Genomic DNA, 27,158 nt, shown 5'->3' with positions numbered 1-27,158 from the left:
GTTGGTGTAAATTAATGAGAGGATAAACCAATAAGAGAATAATTTTTAAAAAACAAGTTTTAAGAAAATAAAGAAATGGAGAAACAGACAGAGCTGTACTCAGATTATCAGGAATAAAAGGAAAAATCTTCAGTCCAAAACTGACATAAACCTCATGAATGTGTATCCTCAAAGAGGAAATAATCTGACAGGGAAGGACCCCAAATCCCAGTATCTAAATGCTCACTTTGGGAAGGATGCTGAGAACAAGCAGATCACCTCCTTGGATAAAAAGGCCCTGCTCAGCATGGAGCTGTGCACCTCAGGATGGGGAGTGCAGGGATGAGAGGAGGTTTTTAACTCATTCTGTGTTTTGAGACAGTGCAAAGGCAAAGATGGGCTTGTGTTTCAGCTACAGAAGGAACAGAGCAAGGGAACACTGTGCAGAAAGGTGAGGACTGAGAGAAAAGGAAGAAGGGTTGTGTCCAAATAACAGGACAGCTGGGAGGGATATTTCACCTCCCCTGCCTTGGGGGATGAGCAGCTCACCTGCTGTGCCTGGATGGTGCTGTGGGCCACCCTAGGGCCATCAGCATGGACACCTTTATGAGCAGTGACACAAACTCACCTCATCTTGTCAGCCCACTCCTAATTAGGGCCTCTAATTTAGCACAATGCACCTTGCACTGACTGCACTGGCTGCAGAGCACACCCACACCTGGCTCAGCTGCTGATGCATCTGTGACATCCACCTGCACTCAGTGCACTTGCATGCTGAGAGATGTGGATTTAGACTGGAGTTATGGAAAAAAAGTCTTCCCTGAGGGTGCCCAGAGCAGCTGTGGCTGCCCCTGGATCCCTGGCAGTGTCCAAGGCCAGGTTGGATGGGACTGGGAGCCACCTGGGAGAGTGGAAGGTGTCCTTGCCATGGCAGGGGTGAAATGAGAAGAAATGAGAAGAAATTTAAGATCTCTTTCAACCCAGACTATTCTGGGATTCCCTTCCAGCTGCAGCCACGCTGAGCACGGGGGGCAAGGCTCTAAGGATAAAAGAAACAGGACAGGAACCAAAGTCAGACAACTGAATGTCCTCAAACTGGAGACTTAAAGTTTCAGAGGAAGCCAAGAATGACAGTGCACCTGAAACTCTGGGTGTGCTGCAGTAAATTCTAACAGAACTCAGCACTGCATTACTGAGAGTCACTTGAGATGTGGTGCCAATATTTGAAAAAAAAAGGTGGAAAAAATGATTTTTACAATAAAATGCCTATGTCTGGCCTCAGCAGCACCACAAGGCTTGTGGCAGGCTCTGAAGGAAAGGGCAGGAAATACACATGGCACATTCTATGTTCATCAGAGGAGGCCAACCCAACAGCCTCCCTGTGATGGGAAATCCTGATCTATCACATGAGGGAAGAGAAATCAACCTCATATAGCTGGAATTCAGCAAGATGTTACACACAGAGCCAGGTGAGACAGAACATGAATGACCAGGAGTCTTTTTCTATGCACAGAAATCTGATTTGAGAGGTAAAGCTGCTGGCAGCACACTGAGAAGGAACACGAGACTGGGAGCAGCTGCCAGTGAATCTGCCTGAGATCACCCTTGAGCCCAGGGTCATTTAATAACTGCAGTAACTTTGGCAGAAATTTTAGAGATTTTAGAGATTTACCAATGAAATCTGCTGAAGTCTTCCCATGCCAGGTCAGACAAAGCAGCATTTAAAATCAGACAGGAAGGATATATATATTTATATATATATACAGAACCAAGAACCAACAAGGAGGAAAATCCAGCAGCTAAATGCAGATGTGCACTTGAAGCACTGTCCCATGTGAGCTGCAGGTGACAAGAGTGGATGAGAAGAACAGTGTATGTGACCAGGACAGGCTGATAACCACCGGGTACAAGGACACAGTGACTCAAAGTGACTGCACAGACATTTCCTGGGACCGTGGTGGTGCCAGGGCTGTGGCACCAGGACCCCATCAGCTCCTCTCCAGAGTGCTGGGTGGCACTCTGGCCACCCCATGAACTTTAGGTCAAACCAACACTGTCTGAGGAGAGCAAACAGCAGTGAAAAGATGAACTCCTCTGAGGGCTACAACTGCTCTGCAACTACTTCCAGAAAAATGAGAACAAAGTTAAGCTAAAAGACAATATTAAGACCAAGAGACACAGACACCAAGTTGCCCAAGAATAAATTAGGGCTGGAAATTACAACATAGTTTCTAAAATCTCAGCATAGAACCCTGGAGCAGTCTCCAGTGGAAAAGCAAAATGCACAGCTCCAGAGTTAATCCAAGAAACTCCATGTGCTCTGGGGCTGTAGCAGCAGGAGCCAGGGTTCTGTGGCCCAGAAGGTCCCTCCAGTCCTGTGCTTTCAGACAGCTCCAGGTCACATCATGTTCCTGGTGCTGTGAACAGCAATCAGCTGCCCAGCTCCCTGCAAAGGGCTGGTCCTGATGCACAACTCAGTCTGCTCCTCCTTATTTCCATTTCCTCAGTCAGGCAGAATGGCAGGACACTGCTGACCTAAGGGACACTGCAGACCTTCCCTCTGCCCCAAGCACACACCCCAATCCTCCATGGCACCCACAGGGTGCTCCTGCAAAGCCACTTTGTCCTGGGAACTCAGACCAGCTCCCAGTCCAAACCAGTGGCTGTTTACTGGAAGAACCAGCGCCATAAAACACATTCCTGTCCTGGAGAGGAAACAAGGCAGGACATGCAGAGCTCAAGGTGAGACCACAGCAGCCTTGACATCCAGTGTGACTGAAGGAAGTACAATTCCACCCTCATTCCTCCATGACCAGCTCAAACTTCCCAAAATCACTGGCACTGCTTCCCTGCCCTCACCAGAAGCACTATAGATGAGATTACCACCTTCTTTCAGGTGCCTGAGAAAGGTGTTACATGAGCAGATGCCCATGAAGCTCAGACATCAGGATGAACTGCAGGACTAGGTGCTGTCACACCTCTGACTGTGGTTCATTTTTCTTTAAGTGCTGCAAACACTCTGAATCAGAGTTCAGGATGGGCAGGTCTCAGCATCGTGTCAGATCTGGTGCTCTGCCTGAGTTTCCCTGAATTCTGATTTCTACTTTTCCACTCTGCCCAGCAGAGCCCAACCCTTGGCACTGACCTCTCCTGGAGGCTGGAAACTCTGTGTGTGAGCTGATCCATGCCCAGAGCTGGGTGCTTTCCCTCCCACTCAGGTTTTGCTCTCTCTTATGATGACAGGGTACTGAAACATGGGGATTTCTTCTGTTTGAGGGTTCCTCAGGGGAAAGCCTCCAGTCCCAGTAACTAGTGATGCTGCTCTGTCCTTGCATATCCTACAGCTCCTCTGATCCTGGCCCTGCTGGCCCCAGGCAGGAGGAAGCAGAGGATGGGAAGATCCTCTTGCTCTCTAGACTCTGCCTAAGGGGCTTTGTGAGATGCAATGAATGGAAGCACTGTGGCATTTGGCTGTTGCTCCTGCACCTCATGCTCAGCAATTTCTCTTTAAACAGTTCTTCCTAAACGTCCATCCTTTTACATTCATACAACTTTTGCTTTTCTTGCCAGAACCATAATTATGCAAAGGATTAACTTTGGAAAGACCTCAAACAACACAACAGCTACTTGCTGACTAGAGGGGAAAGCAAGCAAGACAGGAGAGGAGATCAACACTTGTCAACCACCTAAGAGGGTGCAGACAACTTTGATCCTCTCCACAACTGATGTTCCTGGAGCAGGAGCTCCTCCAGAACCCCCAGACAGCCTGAGGGGCAGCCATCACCCCAGGCCTGCTGCCACTGCCCAGCACTGTGGGGGAACTACCGGGCTTGTTTTCCACTGCTTTTACTTCAGAGCAGTTTTGCAGCCTGACAATCTGCACTGTGGCATGAGCTGTCTTGCTGGGGTGAGCTGGAGCTGCTTCAATGCCATGCCAAGGAAAACAAAACCACCTCTGCCTCAGATTGCTGCATGAGCATCACCCCTGAACAGGAACCCCACGTTGTTACCAGGGCTGGATGCCCTGGCTGCTCCCAGCAGATCCACAGCCAGCGTGGAAACCACTCTGCTTTAATTCATTTCTAATTACAGTTTACTTGCTGCATGTTATCACTCTCCCTTCTCCTGCAGTCTTTCACCTGAATTCCTAGCTGGATGAAGTCACCATAATCAGATCACAGGAAGTGGGAAGGACTGGGGGATGAGGGGAGGAGGGAAGACAAGGAGACAGCACGGATGAACCTACAGCGGAGATGGAAACCAAACTGACAGGCAGAAAATGCAACTGGAACCCTACACAACAAGAGCCCTGGGGGCACGTGCACGACACTGGGTGTGATGTAATGAACCCTGGGAGAGGGCTCTGGAACAGGAGCCTGCCTTCAGAGATAGAGATAAAACCTGAGTTAAGACACAGAGCACCTGGGTCCCTACAGTGCCGCCCCCCCCAGCTCCTACCTGGTAGATACCTGTCGTGGTCGTGTGAGCGCTGCATGTGGCTGTTCTGAGTGAAAGGCTGGTTCCCAAAGAGGTTGTCACTGCGCAGATTGTGGCACAGCTTCTCCAGGAAGCGGAGGACGTAGGTGATACTGTTTACTGCTGGCAGGTTCAGAGTGTGCTGTTCCCGATCAAACACAGCTGGAGACAGAAACAAACAGAGCCCAACACGTGAACCCCCCGCCAGGGCGGGAGGCTACGCCCAGGGCCGCACAGGCAGCTCCTGGATCTCAGCATCCTGGGCTCTCAGAGCCAACAAAGCCACTGCCTTCCTCTGCCGGGGCAGGCCAGGACCAGCCTGCTGCACCCAGCACGGGGCCGGCGGCGCCGCGGGAGCCGCGTCCGAGGGAACGGAAAAGATTCCAGGAGGGGCCTGCGCTCGCAGATCCAGCTACGCACGGGCTTAAAGGAGAAATAAAACCCGGGGTATTTCTTGTCTTTCCATGAGGAGCTGAGGAATCCCCCCTGTTGTGGCTCTTCCCAGGGCTGGGGCAGGATTGCTGCCCAGGCTGGTGCCAGCGCTGAGTGCTGCCTGCTCCAGCAGCTGTGCCCGCGGGCCATGGGAACTGCTCCGCTCTGAGTCAGCTGCCAGCTGTTGCTTCACTGACACACGTGTGTGGCAAGAAAGAGAAGACAGAACTCTTCTGTCTGCCCCTGGCCTGTGGCTGCAGCGAGCTTCAGGACAGACATCTTCCAACGAGAGAATTCTTGCAACAACCTCTCTGGAGGCCAAGTGCTGCGGGCCCGTTCTCACCTGAGATGACCTCTCCCCCGTGGCCTTGTTTTAAGAAGGAGAAGACTGTTTTCTGATGATAAGCACAATCAATGCAGGCCTGTACTGCTTGCTGCAGGACAACAGAAGCTCGAGCTGGTCCAAAATGGTCTGGCAGCTGCTGAACTTTCTTCTTGTCTAGGTGGGGCCCAGTGCTGCCGTTCTTGTTCAAGTAAATGCAAACTGCCAAGATGAGAAATGTGTTTGCTGTTAACCCACTCAAGAAAGCAAGAAACAGATGCCTAAAATCCAACCTGAGAGATGCTGAGTTTTTAAGACTGTCCAATCACTCACAAAGTGGAATCCACCATGACTGCCTGACTGCATCCTCACAGTGGAGCCGCTTCTAGAGGGGAATCCCCTCCAAAATCTTCCTGCCTCATGCTCACCTTCCAAACTGCTGCTGTTTCTCCCACGCTCTCCCCTGCAGTCAGGCTGTAAAGTGGTTTCCATGCCAGCCAGGTAAGGTGGCTGCGATGTTCAGAGGGGAAGAAGGAATGCAGCCCCCACTTTCTAGGGGTTCCCACAGCTTTTCCTTTTTAGGGAAACTGGCTTCTTTAGGTTCCTCTGAAAACTGGCCAATTACATTCTGGGGAAACAGAGGGCTCAGCCCATATCCAGTGCTTGACTCAACTTGTCAAAAGCAGCTTTGCATTAGACTTCCCTGACCAGATTCATCCTGTAGCAGTGCATACTGCTGCTCCTCCTCCTCCCCTATTCCCTCCTGTCCCTGTGTGCCTTGATATCCTGGCTGGAGCTGAGCAGATCACAGTCCTTCAGCACCTCCTCTGCCCCCTGTGCAGTTCCAACAGCTGTGCCTTGCATGGTGTGGGAGAGCTCACACTTAGGACTCGCAAGGGGTGCTGCACACCCGACTGCCCCGGGGCACAATGGACCACAAATGTATCTGCAGAGCTGTGGAGTCACCAGCATGCAGGGGAAAGGGTTCCTTGCACTCACAGGTGGGCTTGCAATCTTCCTACTTCATTATTTCCAACAGAAAGATAAATGAACAGCTGCTCTGGACTCACGTGCCTCTCTCAGGCCAGCCTTTCTGGAGTGGTAAGGATTGCTGGTTTACAGGCTTAGGAAGAAATGGGACTCACTCAGGGTGTTGCTGCCTGCCTGCTGCAGCTCCTAACTGTGCAATCCTGTCAAGAACGTGGTCCAAGACCCTCCTTACCTGTGGGAGCCTGCATGGCAGAGCTGGGGATTGTAGCAGCGTCCTGGGGCACAGTGCTTGTGTCTGGCTCTGGGGTACTGGTTGTTGGAGAGGTGGGTGCTGGGTTCAGCAATGTCCTAGGTTTCCTCTGCAGAAAAAGAGGAGATATTTCTCCTTTTACCCCTGCTCTCCTTTACCACCCATGATCACTACACTCTCTCCTCTGCATCCAACAGACAAGGCACTGTGGAACATGACACATTTCTGATGGTGATGACGGGGTGTCTCAAGAACCTAGTAATCAACATGTGTATTTTACAAACCACAACCCTGAAGAATAACGAGCCTGGGATCTGCCACCTCTGTTTGACTCAGACTAGCCACACACAAAGGACAGGAGAGCTTACTCTACCCTTTGGCCATCCTGTCATGCTCCCAGCATCTGCCATGCTACTCCACAGCCAATGCACTTCCAAAGACACGGATTCTTGATGGAAATGATCTTTAGGACACAGACATTCTCTACAGCTCTGGGGCTGGGCTCTGAGCACACTCCCAGCCCACACACCCCTCTGGTCTCCTACTTGCTGCAGTCACCCAGCCAGAGGCTGAGACAAAGGTGCACAAACACACGCATGCACCAACCCATGGCAGGACCTGCAGCACCTGCTGTTCACCCGCCTGCATCAGCATCAGCTTTTACCTTACTGCCAGGCTTGGGGCCTCTCTTTCTGGGGAATTTCAAAGGCTCCACTGACTTGGAGGGTGTAGGCATGGGGTGGTGGATTAGTGTTTTGGTCGTTCGACCACGCTTCTTCCCTGTTTTGCGACGCCTTTGCCCTTGTTGATGCCCCAAACCAGTCTTTGTGCTACTGTGCATGCTAGGTTTCTCCGAGTTTACTTCGGAGGCAGGTAAAGGGCTCTTTGGAATCACAACTGAAATAAAAAGAGAAAAAGCAAATGTAATTAAATCAGGTGAGAATCAAAACAAGAGCAGCCTCCATCTTTATACAGTGTCACATGGAAAAATCTGGAGAGCTCCCAGACCCCTGAGCGGGGGACTGCTCTCCATGGCAGAGTAAAAACCAAACACACGGATCCCCAGCTCAGAACTCGAGCTGGGGGACACTGGGGCTTAACCTGGATGGGCTGAACTCCAGAAGGATCATGCTTGCAGCCATACCTTCCTTCCTGAAAATAACTGGCACCTACAGCTCTTCCTCCTGCAAGCAGTGACCTGCCAATGGCCATGGAAAAGGCTGAGAGCATTCCTAGGGAGGGATCAGCCAAGACCTGTCTGACAGTCACAGAGCCAGTGCTGCAAACACTGGAAATCCCCTCTCTCAAGGCTGATGTCAAATCTGTCCCTAAATTCCCAGCAAACTGCAGTGGAAGGAACCAGCTCCATCCTCACTGCCTGCAGGGATTACTGCTCCTGGTCCTGAGCAACAGCTCATCTCTGCTGGACCAGCTGCCCTGCCCCTCCACACACTGCCAGAGGCAGGTCTGTTCCTTCTTATCTTACTCTTTCCATCACAAAATCAGGTTTCTGCTATACTTGCCCACACATACCCTAAATTTGGTCAGTCATCTTTCCCAAGCCTGCTAAAGGCCAGAGGGATGCTGGCCCAGCCTAGCAGAGCAGTATTTCCTTCTGTTTTAAATTTCTGCTAAAGAGAAAACCAAAATCCTGTTGCTTTTGAAAACTGCAGAGTGATCTTTAGGATGTCTTGTTTCTCACATCTGGAAACCTCAACATAGGGGCAAGGAATTAGGAAAAAACACAGGCAAACACTTTTGAAATCAGAGGCTTTGTAGTTAAGGAAAAAAGTCTTAGCCAGGAAAACAGAGACAATAAAAGATTGATACCAGGATGGCACAACTGTGGGCATATACAGAGATTTTTAAGGTTTCTGTAATGAGGTTTTAGGAGCAGTTACTGTGAGCAAGGATTCATTCCCCTGGCACAATGAAGCTGTGGCTGCCCCTGGATCCCTGGAAGTGCCCAAGGCCAGGTTGGACAGGGCTTGGAGCAGCCTGGGACAGTGGAAAGTGTCCATGCCACATGGCAGGGGGTTGGAATGAGATGAGCTTTAAGGTGCCTTCCAACCCAAATCACAGAGTGCATCCAGGATCCAGCCCCATTCTGTTTGTCATGTGGGCATGTTTAGTTTCAATTTTATTGCCTTGCTTTTGTGCATTAGCAATCTGTATCAGAAGCTGGGAAGCAGCACAGTCCTCAGGATTTATCTGACTTCCTGAATAAAGACTTTTTTGTGTCAGGCAGACACAGGGAATTTGCCAGAAACAGGGTTTTACTACTTTATGGCTGAGCTGTTAGTGTTAAAAGCAAGACTATTTTGCTGTTAAGAAAATGAGTGTGATAGCTCAGGTGCTTCTTAGAGCTGATGGTACTCCAAAGTGTCACCTGCTCCAGGTGACAGCTGGCACTGAGCTGCAGGGAGGAATGGCACAGGTAAGGCAGGCTGATCATGGAATTGTGGGGGCTCTGGCTTCAGGTGTGCAATGACTGATCTCAGCAGAGAAATGTTTGTATCAAACCATTTATTAGAATCCCACAAGTTGACAGAACAAGGATAAAGGCTGAATGGAACAGGTTGTTCAGAGCAGCTGTGGCTGCCCCTGGATCCCTGGCAGTGCCCAAGGCCAGGCTGGACAGGGCTTGGAGCACCTGGGACAGTGGAAGGTGTCCCTGCCATGGCAGGGGTGGAATGGGATGGGCTTTAAGGTCCCTTCCAGCCTTCACCAATCCATGATTCTAAAACTCTCCATGCTTCACAGAAACTGTTAAATCTCAAAGGGATGTGGAAGGCAGGGCAGGGAGCATTTCATTTGAGATCTGCACAACACTCAGTGTCTAAACCAAGCTGTGCCACAATGAGGTTTCTCTAATGTGGAGGAAAAATTGAGAATTCTACAGCAAGCTGTGAGGCAAACATGTTTTCTCAGTTTTATTAGTAACAAACCCAGAGAAATGGTGCATTTGGGAAGTTGGCATGCAGTAGGCAGAGCAGCTGGACTGCACCCTTTGCTCCCAGGCTGGGACCACATCACTGGGAACTCATTGCCAGGAAAAAGGAGACTGCTGTCAGATGAAGTCCTGGTGAAAGCTCTCACTGTATAATCTTATGTTAATAAGTGATTTCATCTTTTGGTGAAATAAATGAGAGAAAAATCTGTTGCCCAATTCAGCTGTAAAGACAGTACACATAACAGTAATTTGCCAGGCTTGAAGAATTGGGTTTGGGATTTGGACAATAAAAGCCCATAACTGGGTGCATGCAGATCCCCTGATGGGACACCTTATGTCACTCAGCCACCCAGAGGAGCTCCCACTGTGCCTGTGCCCCTGGCAGCACATCCCTGGTCCCTCTACAGCCACGGCTCCTGCAGGGATGGAGGAGCTGCCACAGCAAGGAGGCTGTTCACTGAAACAGGCTAAATTACATCTAAATGTGCAGCCAGCTCAGGCCAGAGAGACACAGACTGTGACCTAGATTGGTGCTGTGTGCCCAGCAGTGCTCTGAGCACAGCCCTGAGCACAGCCCTGGACAGGCACTGATGTTTTCCCTGAGGCTGATTCCATCAGACTGATGCAATGCACAGACATTTTTCTGACCTGCAGTGATTTAATGAAATGAGGTCTTATCCTCCCACGATCCAGCAGACTTGCCTGGCTTTTTGTTGGATTTGAACCAGAATCTGAGCAAAGCCCATGCTAATACATTTCTCCTGCCCTACCAGATGCACTGAGCAGATTCCTCCCACCAGCTGTACCTGCACATCAATGGTGCAGCCCCCAGAACACAGGGTTACAGCTGGCCACACTCTGCCTCATCCCCAAGTCACCACTTCCAGTGACTGGATGCTCCCTAAAGGAGCCGGAAGTTTCTTTTCAGGTGCCTGTTATTTTCCTGTAGGATTTCAGCCCCTGCTGTCATGCAGATGTGGTTCAGAAACAAGGGATTGCTATGCAGGGATCAGTGCCCAGCACTCAGCCCTGCCTGCACCCACCCCAGCACCCACAGAGCTCCAGAGGTGTAAACAGCTGTGCCCAGCAGGCAGGATTACTTCACAGCTCCAAGCACTGCCTGAAGTCTCCTTTAACTGCCAAAAGCTTAAATTTACTGCATCTCATTCTTACTATTATTACATCTTAATTATTAAGGATCTAAAGCTATCCAAGAGTGTCCAAAGAGGGGCCACAAAGAGGGTGAAGGGTCAGGAGGGGCCACAGGAGGAGCAGCTGAGGGCTCTTGGTGTGTGCAGAGCTCAGGGATCTGCAGCTCCTCCCGAGGGGCAGCTCCCATCTCTGCTCTGGGACAGGGACAGCAGCCAGGGCACGGCTGGAGCTGGGCCAGGGCAGCTCAGGCTGGAGATCAGGGCAAGGTTCTTCCCCCAGAGGCTGCTGGCACTGCCCAGGCTGCCCAGGGAATGGGCACGGCCCCGAGGCTGCCAGAGCTCCAGGGATGCCCAGGCTGGGCTTGGGGGGGCTCTGGGCAGGCTTTGGATTTGGGATTGATCATCCCTGTGGGTCCCTTCCAGCTCAGCTCATTCCATGATTCTGGGAGAGTGAGGGATGGGGGAGATGAAGGATGGGGGAGAAATTTGGGCAGCGCTGCAGGGATGGCCAGGCTGGGGGTGCTGGGGGGTCTGGGCAGGGCCTGGGGCTGGGCTGGATGATCCTTGGGACCCTTCCAGCTCAGGATATTCTGTCATTCTATGATTCAGCTGGTGACAGAGCCAACCCAACAATGAGCAGCTGCCAGAGACATCCTCACTTTCTTCTTCCTTGTGCAAGCCACTGAGAGGAGCCACATTTTCAGAAAATCAAGTAGGGCTCTCTGACTTAAAAAATCCACTCTTCCTGAGTAAAGCAGCATCTCTGTGTCACAGCTTTGTTGCTCACCTGAGCTCTGAGCAATGTAACCATCCAAAACTGGCCTTGCTTTGCAGGAGTTGAGCCATGCAAACCCTGAGATCCTTTCTGACCTGAATCTGAACTCATGGTTATTTCAGCTCATTAAAGGGACAGCAAACTAATCACTGGGAATTTTCTGCTGGCTGAACTGTCTTGTTTTGGGTCACACAGGCATCCAGGACAATGGCAGACATGGAGGAGGAGGAGGCTGGCTGGCACTGGATCCATTTGGCCCAGTGAGAAACACACCCTGAAAATGCAGCTCAAACATGGCTGAACTCAGAGCCAAAGAGAAGCTGGGCACCACTGATGATTTATTCACCACTGAAGGATTAGTTTAAACAAGAGTTTTGAGCTTTCTGCAGAAACAAAGAGACTTAACAGAGAATTCCTGATTTTAGGCTCTACTTCCTAATGCCAAAATATTCCATCAGCTGATACAAGGCACCTGCAGCTGCCCACCACTCTGTGACTCAAACTGTTGCTTACAGGAGACTGCACAGTTGCCATCCACACTCTGAGGGTTAGTCAATGCTAGGAAGCAACATCTGTCACCCATCAGCTTATGTGAAACTTGTCACAGCTTGAAGAAGACAAAATTATGTCCCTGGGACAAGAATTACAAAGTCAAAACATGTAGAAAAATACGGAACAGGAAAGTTTGAAGCTGCAGAAAGGTTTCTTGCCTTTCTCTCCTATTTACAAGGTTCATTTACCAAGAGCTGCAGGAGCACAAATCCCAAATTCCCATTTTCTGTGCCAAGGGCTCTGTACTCTCAGATGCAGCTGTAGTTCACATGCTTCTGCCTGGAGATCTCCACAATGGCCCCTGCAGTGTCCTGAAGTGCAGGGGGAGATTTCTGAGCCCAACACTCATGCCCACTCCAAAGCCCCTGTGACAGATGTCCTGCAGACCACCCCTCCAGTGTCCTTTGGTGCTCACTGCCCCTTGTCCATCTTCAGCACTTCCTGGGCAGAAGCAGCACTCAGAGAGGGGGGTTAAACAGACCCATTTAAGATAAGCAAATTTTCCAGAGAGCAGAAATCTTGTTGAGATCTGGCTGAATCCTTCCCTGCGTGAGGCATTTCAATCCCAGACATCCTGAAGGTTGGAGCTGGACAGAAACCAGAGCTCAGTGCCTGTCCCAGAGTAAAATGTGAAAGCTTCCAAGCCCTGTGATTCTTCCCAAAGCAGAGAGCATCATCACTGGTCACCATGAGCACACCTGGGACAGAAATAGAGGCCCTGGGAAGGCTCCAGACTTGGATTGTCCTGTGCTCTCAGCAGATATGGCAGACACAACACAGGACCAAGGGTGAGAGACACAGGCTCCTTGCAAAGACAGGGATTAAGAACAAGACTCCAAATCCTGGAATTTAAAGGGTGACCAAGGCTGGAATATGGTGACAAGCAGAAACAAGGTGTGGAGTGTGAAATCCTTGAAGTGTTTTGCAAAACTGAGTGTTTAAACCCTTCCATCCTGATGGGAAATCCTGCTCTCCCTGTGGTTGTCCTACACAAACTCTCACCCTGGGCACACTTCAGGCTGACTTCACTCTGCTGCCAAACCTCCCAGCAGAGGATGGTTGGGCAGAGCCAGCAGCCCTGCCTGCAATCAGCTGCTCAGTCAGGCACTTTCAGACCCCTATAAATAACAGCCATGGAACACTCTTCTTCCTTGAGTTGTCCAGTTCCATCCTGAAAGCACTCAGACCTGCACCATGTCCCAGTGAACAGGAGTGTTGTTACTGCTCAGAGATCCTGCAGAAACAAACTGATGACCCCAGTGCTGTACAACCAAAGAGAGGGAGGTTCCAACACCAGGAAACCTCCTGCCAAGACTCAGTAACACCCTGAGATATTGAAACACTCTTTTGGGCCAGGAAGCACGGTGAAAAAGGGAGGGAAATATCCTACACAAAACCCAGATTCTCTGGGATATGAAATATTTCAAAATAAAACATGAGGAAAAGCCAAGTTGAGAGGAGGACACTGAGAGTAAGGACAGGCTGAAGAACAGAGGAAACTGCTTCTCCCAGGTCAGTTCCTCTTCTCAGAGGCTCCTGCCAGCCCCAAGACATCACTCAGTGCCCTCAGGTCTCTGACATGCCATGGTTCCCCCTGAGCCACAGGCACTGTCAGCACCCCAGAGCCTCTTGCAGTGCTGGGTCCCTTACCAAGCCCCCAAACCTCCAAAGCCCAAATGTGCTCCAGGACACACAGCCAAGCCAAGCCAGGGTCACTGCTAAGAGCTTTGGCTCTGTGCTCCAAATAGTTCAAGAGATTTTTCTTGGGATCTTCCCACAGTAGCCTCAGAGGCAGCACACCCAGGCTCCAGGGCTGCTTGTGTGTTACACTCATGGATAAACACCTGAACCCCTCTGTGTACCCTCCTTCCTCCTGTGTGGTCCCCAAACCAGCCATGCCAGTGCAAAGCAAGGTCACCCAGCTTACTGTGTGAGCTCCAAATCCCAGCTCAGTCCTGAACAGACAGTAATTAATATTTTCCCATCTCCTCCAAGCAGGAATGCACAGGAGCTCACCTGAGCTGTAACCCTGCCAACTACTCCTGATGAGGCTCCTCTTCCCACCACTATGTTCTCACCCTAAGAAGGAAGAGAAACCAGGCAATGTCCAAAATAAAATAATAAAATGCACATTACCTTTGCCCCTGGGCAGGAAACCTAGCAGCTGATCATCATCTTCCTTTGAGGAGACAAAGCAGTTAAACAACAAGTCACATGGCAGCAGTGGTGGTGAGAAATAAAGAACTTCATGAACTTTCTGTCCAGGATCAGCATCTTGCAAACCCCTGGAGTCACTGCAGGAGCCACAGCAGGCAGCTCTGGTGCCAGGGTAACACAGAGCTGTGAGCCCAGGCTGGATGGAGCTCCCCTTCAGCCTATCCCCATGGTAACTACCTAAAACTACTCACATTTGCTTGCTCTGCAAGCAGAGGAAGCAGCAGCTGAGCTCAGTCAGAGGGAGCAGGTCTGAGGGCACACACAGACCTGTGCAGGCACTGACCAGTGCCCCCAGTGCCCTCACCCAGCTCCCAGCAGCCCTGGCACAGCAGCAGAGGATGAGCTCTGTGTTGGCTCTGCCCTGCCTGGCTGGGCTTGGGGCTCTCTGCCAGCTGGGCTGCTGCCAAGGCAGCAATTCCAGTCCTCCCAATTCCAGAACTGGAGCAGCTTCCAGCTCTGCCCGCCCAGCCTTAACGCTTTCACCACTGCCCCTCTCCCACAGCACAGTCACCCCTGTCTCTGTCCCAGAGCATCCAGAAGGGTGGAACAGGGGTAGCAAACCCATCAGCAACTCCAGAGCAACTTGGAATCTGCCAGGGGGGAGGAATAGCACAGGCACCTTCTGAGATACAGACAGTGAGGGCTTTACCTGTGTCCCTGGGCAGGTGTGTCCCTGCTTCCCTGGGTTCAAGGTGACAGTACTCCCCTGCCCTCCAGCAGCACCACATGAAACATGGGAGCAGACTCAAGGGACACTGCTGTGTGTGTGTGTGGGGGCAAGGTCCTTTCAGGCTGTCCTGTGCTGGGCCAGGAGCTGGGCTTGATGATCCTTGTGGATCCCTTCCAGCCCAGGATGTTCTCTGACTCTAGACCCTCTGAGCAGAGCTCCCAGCCAGCACTCAGCTGAACAGAAAGTCTACTTCACTTTATGTTCCTAAGATATGTATTTAAGGGTAAAAAAGTACATGTGTAAGAGGTGTGAAAAGATGTGTAAGGTGCTGTACACCATGTATGAGGAGTGGAGTAGGGACTCCTGGCCAGTGGACATCCCTGGGAGCACTGGTGTGGGTGGGATGCTGAGGGCAGTTTGCTGCACACACACAGAACTCCCCCTCCTTTGGGACAGCCCCTGGGACCTGCCTCCCCCAGCAGCTGCCAGGCTGAGGAGGAGAAGCTGTGGGTGCACAGGATGAATTCTTCCACATTCTGCCTTGCTCTGTAGCCCAGCAGAGCCAACATCCATCCCTGGCCCGTGGCCAATGTGGAGAGAGGACCAGGACCCACCACAGGCACAGGCACTCCCAGAGCTACATTTCCCCCACGTGCTGTGTTGGTTTGGATTCCCCAGCTCCAAGGTGTGCAGCATCCAGACAGCAGCACCAGGAGATGCCCAGGAGATGCCCACAGCCATCTGGCCAAAGCACAGAGGTCTCCCAGCAGGCTGCTGCACAGCCAGCAGGCAGCAGTGGAATTACCAAGCAGGCATGCAGGCTGCTCCTCCTTGCTGTTTGACCTCCCTTTCCTCCTTTAACACACACACATGTCCTAATGAAAGCTCCATGGAGTGCTGGCTGTGCCCCAGCTGCCCCAGCTCCCTGCCCAGCCACTCCAGCTAAGCAAACACTGCTGGGAGTGGGAGGCCCTGGAGATGGAGAAGGACCATGGCTGGGAGAAGCCCTGCACTCCTCCACCTCTGCTGGCAGCCAGCAGCAGAGACAGATTAGAGCTGACTGGAGTTACCAGCATTAAATAAACATGCCTGCCCTCTTTGAAGTTCTGTTTCCCTTGAACATGAGCTCATTCCACGAGGCCTCTTTTTGCTCAGCCCCAGGAAGCCACGGGGTTACTCATTCTCCATGGAGTTAACTCTTCACAGGATTCCCATCCTTCCACAAGGGCCTCACACAGTCAGTCCAGTAAATGAGCACAGACCAGTTTACCACAGCAGCACTTGACTGCCTGCATGTCTCTCCAGTTTTCTTTAAGAGGAATTCCCACCAGGAAAGGGGAACTGCCTGACTCCACCACATGGTCCTGCAGGCTGGCACATGGAGAAGGTTTACTGCAGCTCAAGGAAAAGGCAATTCTTCTGTGGTGATGCATCCTCCCACCCTGCCAAGAGCAGCACTCGGGTCTGTGCTCAACCCTCCACCACAGCAGGGCTGAGGAAACACGGGAGGAATTTCATTAGAGAAAGCTCCCAGTACTCTGTTCTTTGGTTTAATCCCACAAAGTGCAAGTCAGAAATTCTTGGTCAGGAGAGGGAGCAGACAGTCACAGAGGGAGAAGTAAAAGCACAAAGACAAGGCTGATCTCAACTCCCTGGCATTTTTGCATGGCTCATGCAACCCCTGCCAACCCCTGCTCTTGTCCCAGGAGTTGAAAAAAAATAACAAAGAGAGCAGAAATCTGCCTGAGGGTGAGGACTGCCTCTGCCTGTGAGTGGGGAGATGTGACTTTTTGGGGGTCACTATTTTTGTACAGGAGCAGGAAGTGCAGAGTCACTGCACATGGAGCCATCCCAGCCACCCACCAAGGGAGAAGCACAAGCTTCCCAGGATGGCACAACGGGGTCTTGTTTCTGGATAACTGACTGGGCTCTGCTCCCTCACAGCTTCAGCCCCTGGCAAGAGGAGGCTGGGGAGGAACAGAGCTGCCTGTGCTGGGGCTGAGGGTCAGACAGGTTCCCACTTCTCCTGAGAAGGCAGCTTCCACCGTGCTCCTGAAACCTTCCACCCCCAGGTTACTGCCAGGAAAGCTCCTACCAAACACAAACATGTCTTGAGCCACTCGTGCAGCACCTGAGAGGCACCCTGGAGATGAGGTGAGAACACCAGGGCACCACTGGAGGAGTCAGCCACTGCCTGAGTGGGCCCCAGTGCTCTGCAGAGCCTGCAGGGCAGCAGCAGCTGGGACACAACAACCAGCAAGAAGAGAGGGAGAGGCTGGGAACAGCAAGGCAAAATGTAGAAATCTAAGATCAAGAGGAATCATCTTCAGCCAAAGGGAGCTCACAGCTTGGCTTGCACACAGATCACCTCAGGCAATCCACTGAGACCAGCTCTGCAGCCCTGAGCACAGACCTGGCCCATGCCAGGGACACAGGGCAGCATGAGCTGACTCAGGACTTCCAAGAGGAACAGTCTTGTCAGAGAAATGCCTTTCCTAAGCAGCCCTTCAGCTCTGGCACAGAGGTTGTTCTCCTGCCCTTCATTTCACTGACAAGCCATGTGCAGGGGTTGCCAGCCAGCAAATGCCAGAGGGATGTGCTTGGGGACAATGACAGCCCCCCTGAGCCCAAACACAACTGTGATGTGAGAAAGCTTGAGACATGTCTTGGGAATCAAACCAGCCCTTGCTCAGGCCTTTGCAAGGCAGCAAGTTGCCCAGCACTGCTCCTACCCAACAATCACAGCCCTAGGAACAAGGCAGGTACAACCTGCTCCACACCTGCTTTGTCCACGTTCACAGCAAAGGCACACCAAGAAAACTGCCCCCAGTACAGAGAGACGCAGTCCTGCAGCTTCACACTTCTCATTATTCCAGGCCCCTTGAGAAAAACAGCACAAGAAAATGTGGTTCAAAGGCGCAGGAAAAACTTCAAGGAAATTCCTGGAGAGGAGCAGACCTCAGCAATGCTGTACAGCACCATCCCTCCCCAGAGCCATCATCCTGCCCATCTTTATGGACAGCCACTCCTCAGCACCTTGGTGCCAGGCTGTTCCAGTGCTATAGGTCTGATCACCTGTGCCTTTACCACGCATGAAGCACCACAAAAGCCAGACAGGGCACCCAGGTGTCCTTGCTGCCAGTCTCTGCCTGCTTTGCTGCTCTTTGAGAGCTGAGTGGAGGAGCAAGACAGCTAAAAAACAACGTGGGCCTTACCTTTTGTACCAGGGGGCTGCAGATTATCTCCAGTCAGCGAACACCAGCCTACGGGAAAGATGTCCCGGGAATCATATCGGCACCAGTAATCGAAGGCACCTCTCCAGCCATCAAATGTTATCAGGACCTCAGAACCTCTCACCTCCCCAATGGTGGCCGGGCAGATGAAGTGAGGGTTCTTCCTGTCCACTGCCTCCAGCTTCATACCTGTCTTGAAGAAGTTTTGGGAAGGAGATGGTGGTTCCTACAAGAAGAAGTGGAATATATGCTCAAAGGGGATATGGCAGTGCCTCCTGACACTAGGGCTGTGCCCTCACCTGCAAACCCACCTCCACAATGAAGGGAGTTAGTGGGCTGGATTTGAACCCCAAGAGGTGTGCACACACAGACACTGCCCTTTAATTAAGAGGCAGCAAAGTCCACTACTCGCTGCTGGACTGAACCCAGGGAGTGGGACATTCCACAGAGGTGCTGATTTTCCCACCTTGCATTCCCTACTTTGAGCAGCACCTGCAGCCCCAGTGAAAAACCAGCTCCTGCCTCAAGCCCCAGCCCTGAAGCCCAAACACTTCCTTGGCAGACCTCTGGCTACATCCTGCCACTGCTGGAGAGGACACAGGTCTGTCCTAGAGCTGCCCTGGGGCAGAGCTGTGCAGTGTCACCTCCTACAGGACCAGCACACCTCTCATGAGACACCAGCACCAGTCTGCTGCTCTGCAGCCAGGGGGGCATTGCCAGAAGGATCTGCACAAACAGGGAAATACCTTGTGAAAAATCCGGACAGGAGCCATCTCTGCTCCATTCAGAGTCTTCAGAAGGAACATGGGCCAGGAGGAGGCATTGAGGCGGAAGCCTGAGGGGAGGGAAGAGCAGATGGACACTTTTAGATTGTGGGGGTTGATGGACCTGGCAGCACATGCCTGCTCTGATGGGAACTCACACAACTGTGATCCCATACCCACCCTCCTCCCATGCTGGAGTCAGGTGGGACTTTAGCCAGATATTCTGAATGCAAAGCATTTGTGTTATTGACAAGAAACATCTGGAAACAGCTGTCTGACTGCAATATTCACTTATCATAACAATCCCATTGACCATCCAGACAGAGCACTTTGTGCAGCATCAGTGCTGCCAGCTCCAGTGATCCTGCTGCAGGGGAGACATGAATCAGCAAGTGCACACTCAGGCTATGGAATTCTTCCTCAACAGGGAATCACAGCTTCTGGGTGGCCTCCTCTACCTCTAGTGTGAGCTGCAGGCAAGCTAATCTGAAGAAATAGAGGCTGTGATTTGGCTGGAACACATTATAAAGAAGGATGTCAGGTTTTGGCTTGACACCTGCTGTGAAAAAAGTGGAGAAATAACAAGAGAGGGCTTATGGGAAGAAAAAAGCAATTTCCCATGCTCTGAAGTATGTGGCACTGACTATGACTACACAAGCAACAGAAGGCTCTGGATATCACAGAATAACTTTGCTAAACAGGCATCTTCCTGCACAGGCAATTTCTGCTGCTCAGCTGTGTTTGGTCTGTGTTTGGGGGGTTTTGAAGGTAATCCTGGCACTGGACCTGGACCAAGAACATGGCAAAACTTTGCCAAGGTTGCAGTGCTCAGCACAGGTCACACTGCCAGCCCTGAGCTCTGTCAGATCAGCTTGGAAACCAACCCAAGTAGCCACAACCACAGGGGATGGGAGAGCTCAGCTCTCTCAGTGGCAAAGAAAACATTTTATGTGAATCACAGAATATCCTGGGCAGGAGGGGACCCCAAGGATCATCCAGTCCAACCCCTGCCCTGCCCAGAGCCCCCCCAAGCCCAGCCTGGGCATCCCTGGAGCTCTGGCAGCCTCGGGGCCGTGCCCATTCCCTGGGCAGCCTGGGCAGTGCCAGCAGCCTCTGGGGGAAGAACCTTGCCCTGATCTCCAGCCTGAGCTGCCCAGGCCCAGCTCCAGCCGTGCCCTGGCTGCTGTCACTGGAATTATCTGTGTTAAGAAAGAGCAGCAGCAGATGTGTGCACATGGAAAATACTACAGGAAAGAGAAAAACCTTAATGGATTTTCTGGGCCCTTGAACTCAGCAGGCAGGAAGGACAACTGCAGCAGCTGTCCTCAGTTACCTGTCTTCATGCTGGGTGCAAAATCATCCAGTTCCACTCCCCAGCTATGGACAGGGACACCTTCCCTGATCCCACTATGCCAGAGCCTCACAGGGAAGATTTTTTTCCCTAACATCTCACCTAGCCGTGCCCTCTGCCCTGGCACAAGGCTGAGCAGGTGACACAGGGCAGAGCCGGGCACACGGGGCAGCCCTCCCGGACCCGCTCCCGAGCACAGCCAGGGCTGCTCCACCTGCGCTTCGTGCCCTCTGCTGGCCACACCCGGCACGGGAGGGACCCACCGGCCCCAGGGCAGCAGAATCACTGAAAGGTTTGGCTGGGAAAGGACCTTAAGGCTCATCTCATCCCACCCCCTGCCATGGGCAGGGACATCTGCCACCAGACCAGGCTGTTCAAGTCCTGTCCAGCCTGGCCTTGAAGATATTATTTGGGGATATGCTCATTGAGAGAGAGATTTATGAAGACACTAAAGCTGCTGGGCAGCAGAATGCAAAAGCATTAGGTTAATTTTGCAGGAAAGAATCAGTGAATCAGCTTGTCACTGGGCTAGCATCAAAGAAAAAGGAAAGTGTTGTGTGTTTAACAGAAGACTGGAAGAAGTGTTAGACTGTCCAGGCTATTTATAATGTTGTAGCCAAGCAAAATTAAATAAATATAATTATGAACTATTCCAAGTGTCCCTTCACATGAGACAGGGTCACTGTGAACCTTTTCAGACATTATGTTCCCTGTCCAAGTAACTTGGTATTGAATCCTAGAATCACAGGGTAGGTTGGGCTTGAAGGGACCCTAAAGGTAAACCAGTTCCACCCCTCTGCCATGGGCAGGGACACCTTCCACTATCCCAGGTTATTCCAAGCCCCATCCAACCTGGCCTTGAATACTTCCAGGGATGGGGCAGCCACAGCTTCTCTGGACAAAAGAGAGCTTGAGCTGCAACCAGGGCAAGCAGCTCACCTTGGTGCAGAGACCTCTTCCATCTACACTCAAAAGGATCTCCCTGGCCATGTGTCTGTGTGGAAATACAGACCTGCTGTGCTTTATACACCTTGTGTGAATCCCAGAGCAGGCAGGGGCAGGCCATGGGCCTCTGTCCCAAGCACAGATCTATAAAACCCCCCAGTGTGCAAACCCAGAGCACTGGGAGTATTTCACTGTCTGCTCTGGGGTGCAGCACTGACTCTGACCCTCATTCATGGAGAAAGTTTCCCAGACTTCAAGACAGACTGGAATCCACAAAAGTGTGAAATAGATTATAGAGAGCAGTGCAGGTGTGTCACTGGGTGAGAAATTGAGGGTTTGGGATTTTTAGTGTGCTGTGGATGGCAGCAGGATGGAGGGCACAGGGTTTGTCCTGGGTTTCTTCTTCATGCTTCTTCTTCCTCCTTCTCCATGGGTTTGGGTGGCATTTTGTAATTGGGCAGAAAAGTCTGCACTGGGGGCTCTGTGGGATCAGTTATTGGGTTAAAAGGGAAAATAATCCAGGTGTCAGTTCTTAATTGGATAGTTTAGTCTTCAAAGCTCTTGTACCAAGAGACTGTTGGCCATTTTGTGCCTTCTAATGAAAAGTTGCTGAACTCACAGCAGTGAGACTGTTTTACTGATAAGAAATAATAAACACCTGAGTGTGAACATGAACTGCTGTCTGCAGTGCCTTCAATCCAGACCCAGAGAAACCCCCAACTGGTAACCCCATGTTGCAGACATATTTTATGAAAAATCCTTTTGCCAGGATCTTTTCTCCTGAGAAGCTGAGAAGCTTCAGCTTCTCCATGTTTTGCTGCTTTGGAATGTGATTTGGAGAATTGCTTATCCAGCATGTGAAATTGTTTTTACTTGATGACCAATGACAGCCACATGTGTCAGGGCTGTGAGCAGTCACAAGATTTTATCATCACTCCTTCCTTTCCTGGCTAGCCTTGTGATGAAATCCTTTCTTTTATTCTTTTAGTATAGTTTTGAAATATCATTTTAATATAATATATATCATAAAATAATAAATCAGCCTTCTGAAACATGGAGTCAAGATTCTCATCCCTTCCCTCATCCTGGGAGCCCTGTGAACACCACCACATTTGATGAGCCCCGAGTGAGGAACATCCCCACACCCCAAACCTTCCCCACCATCAACTCCACCCTCGCTGGACAGCTGAACTCCAGCTCACCCAGTGGAGGCTGCAGCATCCCTCCATTCTTCTCACAGTTGCCAATGGGCTGGATCTCAGCAGAGTCCACCAGCCTCCAGAAGTCGTTCTTGTTGTCGCTGCCGTCGAGGCGCAGGCGCAGGCGGGCGCCCGTCAGCCCCACCACGGTGGCGATGCACGTGGACGTGGTGTTCCGGGGATCCTGGGCCTCCAGCTTCATGCTGATCTTGAACTCGTTTGCAGGTGGAGTGTAGGACTGAAAAGGAGTGTAACAGGGGCTGTGGTGTTACGTTTTAGTTCAATGGTTTGCTCTGTCTCGCCCCTGGAAAATGTAGGGTTTATTCCAAGCCTGCGATCCTCCCCTGCACTATCACGGGTCTGTAATCTCATTGGTCCAAGTCTTATTCTGCAGCCACTTTGAATCTCCCTGTTAAGCTGTGGGGGGAGACCACAGAATCTCTCTTGGCCCTTTGGCTCTCCCTCTCCCTCCCCCTTTCCCCCTTCTCCCTCAGAAACCATGCTGCTCCTGGGGCTGGGACCCCCAATAAACCCTCATCTAATTAGCACCCTCCTTGCCTGCCTGCTGCTACCAGCAAACACACAGCTCAGGGAGCCCCCCAGGGACCCTCCAAACCAACAGCAACAAGGGGCCAGTCAGGGCCAGGACTGCCAATAGCTCAGGCACAAAGCTTCCAGCAGTAGCAGCATGCATGGGGGTCTGCTGAAGGCTGACAGCCCCTCCAGGCACAGCACAGAGACACCACAGAGAACTCAGCAAGCCCTGGCATGTCTGTATCAGACCCTCATCTTTCCATCCTGGCAACTAAAGCCTGTTCTCTTGGAATCACAGAATCATTACTGCTGCACAACACCTCTAAGATAATCAACCTCAGCTGTTCCCACAGTACTGCCAAGCCCACCACTAACCCATCACCCCTAGGTACCACAGGCTTTTGAACACTTCCAGGGATGGGGACTCCACCAGTGCCCTGGACAGACATTTCCTTGGCCTGATCACTCTTTCAGTGAATAAATTTTCATGATATACAACCCCACCCTCCCCTGGCACATGCTGAAGCTGTTTCCTCTAATCCTGTCTCTTTGTTCCTTGGGAGCAGAGCCTGACCCCACCTGGCTCCATCTTCTTGTCAGGGAGTTGTGCAGAGCCACAAGGTCCCCCCTGAGCCTCCTTTTTCTCCAGGCTGAGCTCCTTTCCAGCTCCCTCAGCCTCTCCTGGGGCTCCAGCCCCTTCCCAGCTCCCTTCCCTTCTCTGGACATGCTCCAGCCCCCTTGTTGTGAGGGGTCCAAAAGTGATCCCAGGATCTGAGGTGCAGCCCCACCAGTGCCCAGTGTAGGGGATTAACCCTCTCCTGGGAAGACTCACCCAGCCAACCCCAGACCTACAGAGACACTGATGCTCCCCTCTGCCCAGACCCAGGTGAGCCACACTGACTCACTCCTGCACCCCCTGTACTCAGGGCTCAGTACCTGCTGCTCAGGGGCTGCTATTCTGTCACAACAATTGGATGAATTCTGCTGAAAATCTCCTGATTGAGCAGGATCCACCAAAAGCTGGACCCCAGCTTACTCAGGACACTTTCTCCAAAGGCCCATGCTGGACAGAGTTAATAGCATACTCATGTTCCCAACATGCACATCTGAGAGGAAAATCTTCTGTGCTACTCTAAATGCATCTTTTTAATCTCTGCTTCAGCACTTGGATTTCTGTTAAGTCTCCAATCTCTTCCTTTCCATGCCAGGGGCCTATCCCAGGCACAGAATTCCATGGCCCCCAGTGGACCATCACCCTTGACCTTTTTGGTTTTCACCCTCTTACCTGCTTGAAACAATGGGCAGGAGCTGGGATGGCACATGTCTCTTTCAGGTACTTCTCCCAGGTGAAGTGACCTGAGAAGTAAAAATAAAAGGATTCAAATAGGAACAGATGAGCAAAATTCTCAGCAAAAGAACTGGCCAGACTCCTAAGCTGGCAGTTCTGCACTTCTCACAGAGGAGGTGCTCACAGGCAACACGTTTTCAGCAAGGACCTCTGATGTTTGTGAGCACAGAAGATTTACAACTGCAACTGACAGGCAGAACAAAGCACAGCGCTGCCTTTGGCATCCTCCTGCCTCGGTGCTGCTGAGAAGGGGCTGCACAGGGCCAGGATAACAACCTGCAACTTAATGGAAAACACCCAGCACAGATGGGAATCTGCTGAGTCCTCCAGACAACTGTCCCTTAAAAACCATTCATTAAACACATCACTCAGTCTGGGGATTGCAAACAGTCACTGTGGGCTATGAGCAGCACAGCTTGGGGGCTGGAATGAGATTGTCTTTAAGGTTATTTCCAAGCCAAGCCATTCTGTGATCCCATGATTGTAAATCGTGGATTTAGAACAGGAACATGTTTTGTGGTGACTGGATGGTCGCCCTGGTCAAGCATAGACACAGCTCACCCCATGGGCCAGGGATCAGCCCAACCCCAGCAATAAGTGGACAGGTCAGCAATTAACTTCCTGAAGTGCCATGAAGTTCACAGGATGGGCAGGATGGGAGCAGGAATCCTCCAAACAGGGATTTACTGAGCTCAATACCTCACACCCAACCTCAAGCCCCCTTCCACTGAGCGCTGCTGCCAGGGGAAGTGCATTTCATCCTCGCCTGCACCTTCCTCATGTACAGCAGGAAGGGTAAAAGCAATATGCCACCCAGGGAAACCTGTTATTAAATGAGGAATTAAAAGCTCCTGTGATCTGAGCAAATCATGACTTTTGCCATTTAAACTGAGCAGCTGGGAGAAGAACCTTCCAGCATGACATTCGCTTGTATTCATCCAAACAGCTCCCGGGAGACCACTGTTTTCAAGGCATTTCAAGAGCAGTGGTGGCAGCACAATTAAAGTCAGCCACTGCTTCCCCGAGTCAGGCAAGTTCTTAATCAGTCTATTTTCAAAACAAAAGCTACATTAAGAGCCATTTTAGCTACTGCAGCACACACCACACCTCTGAAAATTGAGGCAGTAAGGTCAGCACACATTGCTTCAGTGCTGCCTCGTGCACAGAGGAGCCTTCATAATCTACAAGCTTCAAATAAATACAAGGAATGCTGTTTTCTCACCACCTCCCATGCAGATGACTAGTACACTGTTAAAAATGGGGAAAATAAACAGAAAAAAATACAGTTTCATTGCCACATTGACAGAATATTGCTGTTTCCTGACTGACAGCACTCTCCGTGCCACAGAGTACTCAGCTCCATCCACTGGCACATATTTTCCTTTCAGCCACAGTCTCACACTGGGTGAATGAAGAAATTCAGTGAGTTACTGCAATGATGCTCTCAAAAAAGCAAAATTCTTTTGCTTTAATTGAAGATACAATTTTATACTTGGCTCTGTCAATGAAACTCTTTGTATGAATAATGTGGAGTAAACACCCAGGCAAAGCAAAGCTGGGCACTCCTGGCCTGGAAATGCCTAATGCATGCCACCCCTTAACCCTGATGGCTGATCTGGGCTCATCTCAGACTGGGGTGGCCCTTCAGAGGCCACTGTCCCCAGAGGACACCCAGGTGACAGTACTGGGTGAGCAGTGCCAGTGTCAGCAGCCTGAACAGGATCAGCTGTGCTTGACAATTTTATTAAAAAAAACCCCAAACAAACTCCCCTCAGCTGGTTTCAATCCATCACTATTAAAAGTTGTCATGGTTTAAATCTTCCCACTTTTCACTGCCTCCATACCAAGCCAGGCTGTCCTGCTCCCTGCAGCAGCTCACCCCACAGCCCATCCACGCTGCACAACCCCAGTGGGAACAGAGAATTTCTGACACAGCTGCAGGCCTCTAAAAATAGTGTTTGGACATGGAACTTATTTGAGATTAATTCTAAAGCCTGCTGGGATTCAACCACTGTATGAAGACACACATAGCACTAGAACTGCAGCTTCTCTAGGACCTGAGGGAACAGCATGAAGCTGGGCCAGAGCAGCTCAGGCTGGAGATCAGGGCAAGGTTCTTCCCCCAGAGGCTGCTGGCACTGCCCAGGCTGCCCAGGGAATGGGCACGGCCCCGAGGCTGCCAGAGCTCCAGGGATGCCCAGGCTGGGCTTGGGGGGGCTCTGGGCAGGCTTTGGATTTGGGATTGATCATCCCTGTGGGTCCCTTCCAGCTCAGCTCATTCCATGATTCTGGGAGAGTGAGGGATGGGGGAGATGAAGGATGGGGGAGAAATTTGGGCAGCGCTGCAGGGATGGCCAGGGTGGGGGTGTTGGGGGCACTGGGCAGGGCCTGGGGCTGGGCTGGATGATCCTTGTGGTGCCCTCCAGCTCAGGATATTCTGTGACTCTCTTATTCCTATCACTAATGGTTCTGGTGATTTATTTTGCAAAGAAAAGCAGGAGTAGCAGAAAGACTTCTAAGAAAAGACTGATACAGCAGTGTTCACTACCAGCCATGCCCTTACACACAGAGGGCAGGGCAAGCACAGGTAGAACCTGCACTTCTTTTTCAAGACTACCCTCAGACCAAAGTAAAAACTACAGGCTGCAGTTGGGAGCTGCCACTACACCCTTAGCATGAGAGGAAACCCTGCATTTCAGGCCCTTGTGCCAGGTCCCTCTCTGCCTCTTTCCAGTACACTGGATCTTCTTCACAAAAAGAAATGAGAGAAAGACACTTAAATGAGAAACACCCTGTCTTTGCAACTCCATCTGTGAGCCAAACAAAAGCCAAGGATTGGGAACCTGTGTGAGTCCCTGTGACTTGGCTGTGGAAATGCCACTGGGGTGACTGTCTGTCACCTGTGCTTGCCTTGGGAAAGCTCCTTGTCGTGTGCTCATGCCAAAGGCAGATATTACTTCCAGGCAGAGAGTCAGATTTGGGCTCTGATGTCTTAACCTCCAAAAATATTTACTCCA

The 27,158-nt window shown here is 51.3% G+C and overlaps 1 protein-coding gene across 6 annotated transcripts in view; it reads right to left on the bottom strand.

Annotated features, from left to right (window-relative positions):
* Nucleotides 1–27,158, bottom strand: part of SCMH1 (Scm polycomb group protein homolog 1) — a 61,936-nt gene that overhangs the window by 12,176 nt on the left and 22,602 nt on the right. For 5 of the 6 annotated variants that reach the window (XM_084222521.1, XM_084222524.1, XM_084222525.1 and 2 more), the window contains 8 exons: nucleotides 24,079–24,149; nucleotides 22,263–22,497; nucleotides 18,747–18,835; nucleotides 17,983–18,226; nucleotides 7,114–7,346; nucleotides 6,432–6,558; nucleotides 5,231–5,431; nucleotides 4,438–4,617 (listed from right to left, as the gene is read on the bottom strand). In XM_084222521.1, coding sequence (XP_084078647.1) covers nucleotides 4,438–4,617; nucleotides 5,231–5,431; nucleotides 6,432–6,558; nucleotides 7,114–7,346; nucleotides 17,983–18,226; nucleotides 18,747–18,835; nucleotides 22,263–22,497; nucleotides 24,079–24,149 — 1,380 coding nt within the window. The remainder of the gene's footprint in view (nucleotides 1–4,437; nucleotides 4,618–5,230; nucleotides 5,432–6,431; nucleotides 6,559–7,113; nucleotides 7,347–17,982; nucleotides 18,227–18,746; nucleotides 18,836–22,262; nucleotides 22,498–24,078; nucleotides 24,150–27,158) is intronic. The other variant, XM_084222526.1, reaches the window with a different exon arrangement.

The sequence above is a fragment of the Fringilla coelebs genome (assembly GCF_963513975.1).
Source record: "Fringilla coelebs genome assembly, chromosome: 28".
Lineage (NCBI taxonomy): Eukaryota > Metazoa > Chordata > Aves > Passeriformes > Fringillidae > Fringilla > Fringilla coelebs.
The sequence above is the reverse complement of the archived record's forward strand: the minus strand, read 5'-3'. Positions and strand labels throughout refer to the sequence as shown.